Source organism: Triticum urartu, chromosome 5A (genome assembly GCF_056163025.1).
Source record: "Triticum urartu cultivar PI428250 chromosome 5A, HENAU_Tu73, whole genome shotgun sequence".
Classification (NCBI taxonomy): Eukaryota; Viridiplantae; Streptophyta; class Magnoliopsida; order Poales; family Poaceae; genus Triticum; species Triticum urartu.
In genome coordinates this window covers 619,285,883-619,295,637 of record NC_141877.1, presented here as the reverse complement: position 1 = coordinate 619,295,637, position 9,755 = coordinate 619,285,883, and the positions used below count along the sequence as shown (strand labels likewise).

General features: G+C 52.6%; 1 protein-coding gene across 1 annotated transcript; it reads right to left on the bottom strand.

The window, feature by feature from the left end:
* Positions 1-494: 494 nt before the first annotated feature.
* Positions 495-1,565, bottom strand: LOC147973427 (uncharacterized). The gene is made up of 4 exons (XM_087524677.1): positions 1,395-1,565; positions 1,227-1,325; positions 1,043-1,132; positions 495-530 (listed from the first exon to the last, which is right to left on the bottom strand). Exons 1-4 carry the CDS (start codon positions 1,563-1,565, stop codon positions 495-497), a joined length of 396 nt encoding a protein of 131 aa, XP_087380803.1.
* Between the last annotated feature and the right edge of the window lie 8,190 nt (positions 1,566-9,755).

The window sequence follows — 9,755 nt, the reverse complement described above, 5'->3', positions numbered from 1 at the left end:
GTTAGACAGCCTACTGCCAGAGCCCCTGGCGGTAGGGTGTGACGGAGAGGGACGGTGGCCGTTTGACTGCGCTGACATGGATAAGTACCTACCGCCAGGGGGCATGGCGGTAGGCTATCTAACCTTACCACCAGAGTCCCTAGCGATAGGGTGTGGCAGGGTTTTGCCATACAAACCTTCTGTAACGAAATGTGTAATGAGCCTAGCGGTAGGTTCACCCTACCGCTATGGGGGCTGGTGGTAGGCTGTCTGACCCTACCGCCAGGTAGGGTCCTGTGTTTTGCAGTGTAAAGTTTCTGTGACGAAATATGCAAGGACCCTGGCGGTAGGTGCACCCGGTAGGGTGTCTGACCCTACCGCCAGGTACCCTGGCGGTAGGGTCCTCTGTTTTGGTGTTTCTAGTTCATTTGGTTGCTTGTTTTCAAATTCAATATGACAACAATATCACAGCAAGTTTCACAAAATATGACAGCAATATCACAGATTTCAAACAATTAAACTTGGGCATCACATAAATCCACATTAGATAACTTTAAGTGCATGTAACATTTCAAACGAACTTCAACTAATCAGTAAACGGAGTTCCACATAGTAGCAAACACATAGATCCACAAATAGCAAACACATAGTTCCACGTAGTTTCACAACCACTAGACAAGTTCAACCAAACTAAAAGAGCCAAGTATCGAAGAGCATAATCAGTTGCTCCTTCCCCTCTTGGAGGTACGGTCCTCGTTACTCTTTGAACGAGTCTCTTCGGTCTTCTTCTTGGGCCGGCGAGGAACCGGTCTCTGGAAAGGGTCCGGACTCAGCAAATCCTTCTTCTTCGGATTCCTCTTCGGCAGCTGAGATGCTTGAGATGTTTGAGTTGGTGCAGGTCCATAATCTTCATCGTACTCCTCCTCCCCATTGCTCTCCTCCTCCTCCCCTTCTTCATGTGTGGCCTCCTCCTCATCATCATCCTCCTCCTTGTCCTCGTCCTCCTCCTCCTCCTCAACCAACCTAGACGGCGAGGGAGCATGGCTCGATGAGCCGATGAGACCTGTGTGGCTGCAGGCTGATAAGCTTCAACTGACCCAGCTCCAGCACACCCAAGCAGCCCTACCAGCTTGCGACAACACTTCACGAACTTCTGCACTCACAATGAAACAAGGGCATAATAAGTATCAGATCGACTGATTGCAAGTGAACAAGATGCATCTATTCCGAGGAGGATGAAATTGTACCTTCGTCGTCCCCCTCACTTTGTTCTCAGATTGTATGCTCCCGGGGAGATCACCTAGTGCATCTGAGGCTTCAAAGATGCATCTGTTCAGCTCACCAGACTGCAACGACATAAGTCAGTCACGATGACGAATAAACTTATTTAAATACAACTGTCGGTTCAAATTTACCACTCTGTTGATGAGGGGTGCAAACTCCCTAAATCCACTGTGCATGTCTCTGATGCCGGTCTGGTAGGCCTCTTCCTCGGGGTCATCCCTCTCCAGCTCCGCGATGTCTTCCGCCGTCCACCGAGGCCTGAGACGAAGACGGTGCTTCTGGTCATCATCGTACCACCTCATGTGTTGGGCCAGGTAAGCATCCCAGTCAGTCACTTTCCTCTCCATGTCTTTACGGTACCTCTGTCGGTTCCACTCCGTCACATGAGTTTTATGCTCCTCTCCCCAGTCTGTGATCGACTGATTCTACTGCCGGCTCATCCTGCAAGGCATAAGCAACAAGAATCATCATAACAGCAATGAGATCATCATAAGCAACAAGAAACATGATAAGCGTAATGAAATCATGGGCACGGAGAACAAAGTGCTCACAGGTGGAGTGTGTGGCCGCCGGTATCGGTGGGCTGGCCCGGTGGGGTATGCTGATAAATCCCAAACTGTGTGGCCACGTGGTGTGGTAAGTGCCACTCGACGGCGTACACACAGATCATGGGCACGATGCACCGCCAGAGACCACGGTCCGCATCGCACATCACATTCAGATCAAAGTCCCACTCTCAGTCTAGTCGATACGGCCACCAGTTTACCTATTACATATACATTGGTAAGTTCCCACTCTCGGTCAAAAGTGGAATCAAAGAGAAAGGTGTTGAGCGAGTTCATATACCTGCGTATGCGTCAAAGCATCCAACTCGTTGGTGTAGGTCTTGTATGAAGTCTTGTTTAGGCCCGTGTAGAGTTTGACAACGTCCCACTCGTAAGCTACGGTGGTGTGTTGAGTCTCGTCGCCGTCTTCGCTATAGGCACCCCACGGGCGTCTTGGCAACTTCTCCGAACGCCCCACCGGCAACCACTCCCACATCCAAATGGAGAAGGCCCAGACAAAGCCACCCATATTGGACTTGTCTTTGGTCCTCTGCGTTGCGTCGTCAAGCTACAAAACATCAAATGAGGATCAGATATCACAAAATGTCATGGACACACTTTCGTAGGTAGGTAGGCAATTAGATCCTCTCTTACCGAACGGTATAGGTAGGCGAGAGATGCGGTCCCCCAACTGTACCCTGCCTCCCAGTCCGCTAGGAAGAAGAGATACGACCAGTTGGCAGAGTTCCCGGAGCTGTCTGGAAACATGACCTCCAACAACATCTACTACACATGATGGATCAAATCATATCAACATGCATCATATCAAAAAAATCCTCCAACATACATCATATCATCATATTTTTAAATATTTTTTTCCAAACAACATCTTCATATCATCATATCAACATGCATCATCAAACTAGGGTTGATCTTCACACTAGATCATATCATCATATCAACATGCATCATCAAACTAGGGTTCATCCTCATATCAACATTACATCATAATTAAAAAAATTATGAACTAGGGTTCATCTTCACACTAACATATGAACTATTGATTAGAGTTCATATCCAATACCACTTGTTACTAAAGAACTAAGAACTAGAACTACAATCAATCTTAGGTGAAAAAAATCCAATCGAAGTTCAAAAATATGAGGGATTTCAAGCAAATAATGTGTCGAATCGGAAGCAAGTTTGCAAAAACTAATTGGAGGGATTGGAGGAGCTTACGTTTCTCTCTTCGGGGCCATCTCAATCTGCAAAAACGATCAACAAATGGTGAAGATCTGAGAGGGGGAGTGGAGGAGATGAGAGAGGGAGAGAGGGGTGACTTGAGGGAGAAAATGAGGACCTGCCGACGAGGGGAGGGGGAGGGTGGGGAGATGGGCAGGGCGCGGGGGTTTCGGGCGAAATAACTGCCCGGACCCTACCGCCAGGAGCTCTAGCGGTAGGGTTAGACAGGCTACCGCCAGGTGCCCTGGCGGTAAGGTGTGACGGAGAAGGACGGCGGCCGTTTCCGCGTGCTGACGTGGATAAGTACCCTACCGCCAGGGCCCCTAGCGGTAGGCTGTCTAACCCTACAGTCAGAGCCCCTACGTGAAATTGTTAGGAAAAATGGTCAAAACACGACATTTTGCCCCTACCCGCGAGATTGTGGCGTGTACACATACGAGTGAATCAATTTCTCAAAGAAGCAACACTACTCGATAGTGGATTGATTCGTCAGTGTCCAGTCTTGTCGCTTGACAAATGACAGGAGCAAGGCTCTGCTGCACGGAAGCGTGTAACTTGGGCTGCTGGGTGCATGGATGAGGAAGACCCGCTCGACTAAGGCCAACTCCACCGCGCAACCCCATCCTGTCTGGCCCCGTTCGTTTGGGGTAAAACGGACAAACGAGGCGGTCCAGCGCGCGACGGTCCGGACTCATTTGGTCTGTTTTGTGTCCTGGTTGACCCATTTTGAGCGCATCTTTGCGTCGGGTTTGGGTCGCCGCGGACGTCGAACAGACGCGCCGCTCGTCCGCGTCTGGCCGCGTGACGGGGCAGCCACCTACCTCCCACCCGCCTACATCAATGTGCACGGGTGGCCGACCCCACCTGTCATCGGCCCAGTGGAAGGTCGTTGTTCTTATTAAATAGGGAACCCATGGACCGGTCATCGTCCACACTGCCCCACTCCATCCCGCGGCCTCCTCAAAACCCGACCGTGCTAAACCCTAGCCCTCCCTTGTCGAGCTTGCTGGCCGGCCACCTCGAAGCCATGGGCTTCTGGAACCGCAAGGGGAAGCACGACCGCGAGGACGGCTCCTCGTGGGGGCGCCGCGCCAGCTCCGTGAAGAAGGAGGCCGCATCACCACCACGCCGGGCCCTCGCGCCGCCCGCTTTCTCCATCGCCCCCACGTCCGCCGGCGAGCGCGACCGGCACAACATCCGCGTGTCGATGTGCCGCCGTTATTGGGAGACGAGGATGCCGCTCCCCTGGAGCGACGTCCACCTCCCCAACAACTGGCACCTGTCCGCCGATCGTGTGCCGAGCCCGCCGGTCCCGGCGAGCGGCTGTGCGCGCCGTCAAGAGATCGAGCGCCGCCGCCACCTCCTCCCCGACGACCTGTACTACGACGACAGGTACGCCCCGGACTCCTCCCTCTGGGATACCTGGATCAGGGACGAGCACGACGTGCGGTGTGCCTCCTTCTTCGCTGGCACGGCGTCTGGGCTGCGGCGGCCACGTCAGGAGCGCGCAGCACCTGCTCCCTAGGAGCGCGGGCGTAGGCTGGTGCGGGCCTCATGCCCACGCCGTCGCCGTCACCTTCGCCATCTCCACCACCACCACCTCGCATGACAGCGGAGGAGGAGGCCCGTCTCATGGCGCGTGTCATGGAGGACTCCATGTACACGCACGATGAGCGGCAATGGGAGGGCCTGGAGGAGATGATGGCCCGCTTCGCCGCCGACGAGGTAGCCATCCCCGAGGTGGAGATGGTGGCCGCGAAGGAGTCGATGGAGGAGGAGCCGGTGGCCGCGTTCCACCCGAGTCTGCTGGGCCAAGGGTGGGGCTGGTCCTGCACTGCACGGGAGATGGCCGCCGCCATGGGCTGAACTGGTGCGGCACTCCGCCGCGGTCACCGGAGCGGGAGGCGTCGCCACGGGAGGAGGTCGTGCAGGCACCTCCCGCCGTCCAGCCCGCCCCCATCTACCACACACCGCCGGCCCACCTCTGGACGCCGCCGGCCCACCTCTGGACGCTGCCGGCCTACGTGGACCTCGTCAGCGACGACGACGACGCCGGCGGCCACTGAAGACGGCGACGACGACGGCATCGACGGGCACGGGCAGGAGCGCGCTGGCGGCGACCGTTTTTTACTTTCTTTTTTATGTTTAATTATGTCAAGTTGGACGTGAAACTAGGCCGTTTTGTGGCCGTGGCGACCCTAACTAAGTTTTATGTTTATTAAACTGCGCTTATTTAATTTTTTTAGTCATTTTATTTATGTTTTTCTAATTTTTTTTAAATCATGTCCAACGCGGACGTGATTTGGGGTGTGGCCGCGCGGTGGACGCACGCACGACCCAACGGACAAGACCGGACACGGGCGAACCCATCGGCGCCTCAAAGGAACAAAATCCGGCCAAACCGAACGTCTGTTTGAGGTCGCGCGGTGAAGTTGGCCTAAGAGCATCTGCAATGGCAGGTTGCAAATTCACCGGGGTACGTTTTAATTGGTGGCTTTCACACCTGCATTCCTCATAGCCAAAGCCTTATAACCATACAAGCCATGCAACGCTACATAAACAACACTAAGTTCATAGGATCAACTAGCATTGTTGGACAAAAAAGGCATGGTTCATTGAAGTTCGATGATAAATTCATACTACAAACTTAAAACATAGTTAAAATATAAACATAACGGGAAGGGCGGAGGCAATCACCATTTTCTCGCCGGCCCCTTCCGCTTCCAGTCGTCGGCGCGGTTGTGCCCCTCCTCCGTGTAGGTGTCGACGTGCGGAGGTGTGTCATCGTCGAAGTTGAAGGTGGAGCCATCCGTCAGATCCGAGTCCGAGCTGCAACGCATGCCCGACAACCTATATAGCCCGTGGTCCTGCTCCTTCGCATGGCGGCCCGCCTTCGCCTTCGCCGCCGCCTCCATGGTTGCCTCGCGCTCCGACATCTCGATGGCGAGTCGTAGCACCGTGGCATTCTTCCGGTGGAGGCGCCGTGCATCATCTCCATCGTCGTTAGAGAGCGGGGGAGGACCGAGGCGAGGAGCATGGCCTCGGGATCCACCGGCATGCTCGAGGGCGGACGGCAGGTCGACTATGCCTCGCCCCTCTCCCTCGCCCGCTGCCGCTCGCGCCGTGCTGCACGTGCCTCGTATTCGGGCGTTCGCGTGGGTGTCGGCCCCGGCGCGAGCACGAGGACCCAGCGATGACCGGGTACCACTACCGTACTAGAGGATGGTGGAGGCGGGCGGCGTACCTGGTGGAGCGAAGGGAAGCTGCCAGAGCGAAGAGGGGTAGAGCTGTCGGTGCTGCACTATGGGCGGGAAGGCCTGGCGACGTCGTCGGTGCTGTGTCGGCAGGCGACAGGCGCTGAGGAAGAAGATTCGCCGCTGCTGGGCCGCCTTGCTTGAGCAGCGACCTCTGCAATGCGATGCGGAGGGCCACCTCCTTCACGTCAATATTCGACTCGTCGGATTCTGACCCAGATCCGCCATTGGTTCCGTCGCCGGCCATCGGTTTGGGGAGAGGGGATCGGAAGTGGTGTGGACGGGGACGGGAGTGAAGTGGATTTTGGATTGACCGATGTTACCCTTGAAAAACGCATTAGGCCCTATATATATATAGATGTTTGGAGTAATGCATGTATGTGTAAACATAATGAAATACCTTCCATTGTGAGTTGCACAAAAAAATTATGGACTTCGAGAATGAACAATAGTAATGTGCTAAAAAGCCACATATTTAGGCCTTCTTTGGTTCACAGGATAGGATTATCATAGGAATATGAAACTTGTATGAAATGAGATGAAATGTATCTGAAATCTTATGAGTAGGATTAGGAAAAGAGATCTCATTTGATTTACATCATAGATATTTTGTGTTTAGGCTCATGTTTATTTTTCTTGCAAGTGTGGAGGATAGAAAGCAATCCTCTTAACCAAAGGGCTCTAATGAAAAAATTCATATAAGAATCATTTCCTATAGAATTCTTGTGAAATTCCTCCAAACCAAAGGACACCTTATTTATTTTTCAAACTCACACTTTAACGTATTGCATCATAAAGTTTACACACATATACATATAGTCTCTGGATATGTGTATTTTTTTCAAAAAATTGAAATGTAAAAGTATGACTTTGAATTTTTATTTACAATTATAATCTTTATGGAGCTTGGCCTTCAATTGGCATTTTTGCTAGCGGACACAAGATTTTGGAGCTAGAGCTCGTCTACTCCCGTACCACCTGTAAGTGCATCTAGTGCCACCCCTAGTTGGTTTTGGAGTATTGACGACAAACCTAGTTGAGGGACTAATGTGTTTGTGAGAATTACAGGATAACACAGGTAGAAGTCCCTCATTGATTCGGTTTTCCTACCAGAGATGACCCCTAAAAATGTAAGAAGACATTGAAGTCAAAGGTGGTATGTGAAGACATTCACATTGAAGACTATGACAAGAGAAGACATTGCATGAAGACTATGGAACGCGAAGACTTAGTTTGTTCGTCGTTCTTTTTCTTCTTTGTTGAGTCATAGGAACCACCGTACTGTTAAGTGGGGTCCAAGAGAACCAGTCAGAATGACTGAAGTGATGCTTAACCAAAATCCTATGTCTTCGAGTGAAGACTATGAGAGCAAATCTTGTCCAGAGTTGGATAAGTCAGCTTTGCTTGTAGCCCAAGTAAAGTTGTCGTGTGTGTTTGAAATCTGACCGTTGGAACACGTGTCAGTTCCTAAGTGACTGAGGGAGTCCTGGATTAGGGGGTGTCTGGATGGCCGGACTATACCTTCAGTCGGACTCCTGGACTATGAAGATACAAGATTGAAGACTTCGTCTCGTGTCCGGAAGGGACTTTCCTTGGCGTGGAAGGCAAGCTGGGCGATACGTATATGTAGATCTCCTACAATTGTAACCGACTTTGTGTAACCCTAACCCTCTTTGGTGTCTATATAAACCAGAGGGTTTTAGTTCGTAGGACAACATATAGAACAACAATCATACCATAGGCTAGCTTCTAGGGTTTAGCCTCTCCGATCTCGTGGTAGATTTACTCTTGTACTACCCATATCATCAATATTAATCAAGCAGGACGTAGGGTTTTACCTCCATCAAGATGGCCTGAACCTGGGTAAAACTTCGTGTCCCTTGCCTCCTGTTACCATCCGGCCTAGACGCACAGTTCGGGATCCCCTACCCGAGATCCGCCGGTTTTGACACCGACATTGGTGCTTTCATTGATACTTCCTCTGTGTCGTCGCCGTTAGGCTTGATGGCTCCTACAATCATCAATAGCGATGCAGTCCAGGGTGAGACCTTCCTCCCCGGACAGATCTTCGTCTTCGGCGGCTTCGCACTGCGGGCCAATTCACTTGGCCATCTGGAGCAGATCAAAAGCTATTCCCCTGGCCGTCAGGTCAGATTTGGAAGTTTAAACTACACGGCTGACATCCGCGGGGACTTGATCTTCGACGGATTCGAGCCACTGCCGAGCGCGCCGCACTGTCACGACGAGCATGATCTAGCTTTGCCGCCAAACAGTGCCCTGGAGGCCGCACCCGCATCGGCTTCGACCCTTAATTCGGAGCCAACTGCGCCGATCGAGGATGGGTGGTTGGAAGCCGCCTCGGGGGCTGCGATCCCAACAGCGATCGAGCCAAACACCAGCCCCGCACTCAGCGAGACTCGTGACTCCAAGGATCCGGACTCCTCTCCGGACTCCGAACCCTCCGCGCCCCTGCCGATCGAATCCGATTGGGCGCCGATCATGGAGTTTACTGTCGCGGACATCTTTCAGCACTCGCCTTTCGGCGATATTCTGAAGACACTAAAGTCTCTCTCTTTATCAGGAAAGCCCTGGCCGGACTACGGTCAGCAAGGTTGGGATACGGACGATGAAGAAATTCAAAGCCGACCCACCACCCACTTTGTAGCCACTGTCAATGATTTAACCGACATGCTCGACTTCGACTCCGAAGACATCAACGGTATGGACGCCGATGAAGGAGACAATGAAGAACCAGCGCCTATTGGGCCCTGGAAAGCCACCTCGTCATATGACGTATACATGGTGGACGCACCAAAAGATGACGACGAGGAGCGGAAGGACGCTCCGAAGGCTTGTTCCCTCGAGAAGCAGTCAAAGCGGCGACGCAAGCGCCGCCCCAAATCCCGCCTCGACAGAAATAACGATCACACAGACCCAACGCTGGAGCAGGGCGAACCGCTGCCGGACAACGGCAATCCGGATAATCAAACCGAACAAACAAATTCTATCAAGGATAATGGTCCGGACGACATAACGCCGGGCAGGCACCCGGAGCAGCAGAATGCCCGTAAAAGGCTTGTTGCCACCGTGAGGAGTCTTAAAAAGCATAAGCAAAGGCTCAAGGCTGCGCAAGACACACTCCAAATCAGATGGAGTAAAATACTCACCACAGCAGCGAGGTACGGCGACAATCGCCCCTCCAAGAGCTACCCAAAGCGGAAGCTGCTAGCTGAATTCGATGAGGAGGCCTCAGACCCCCCACAACCAAATATCAAAGCAGCCACCTGGCCGGATAAATGACCCCTCTACCAACACAGAGCGGCATACAACGCCACTCACAATACAACACGCGACCCATGCGAGGGCTCGCACCCAAAGGACGGCGCAACAAGATCCATCTATGGACCACGCAAGCGCGCCCCAGCATACAATGCAACACAACAAACATCCG

Coding starts and splice junctions, on each gene's coding strand:
- LOC147973427 (XM_087524677.1), bottom strand. CDS start 1,565: ATGAGGTGGTACGATGATGACCAGAAGCACCGTCTTCGTCTCAGGCCT. Junction 1,326..1,394: donor CACCCCTCATCAACAGAGTG/GTAAATTTGAAC, acceptor ATGTCGTTGCAG/TCTGGTGAGCTGAACAGATG. Junction 531..1,042: donor ATCAGCCTGCAGCCACACAG/GTCTCATCGGCT, acceptor ATGCACTTAAAG/TTATCTAATGTGGATTTATG.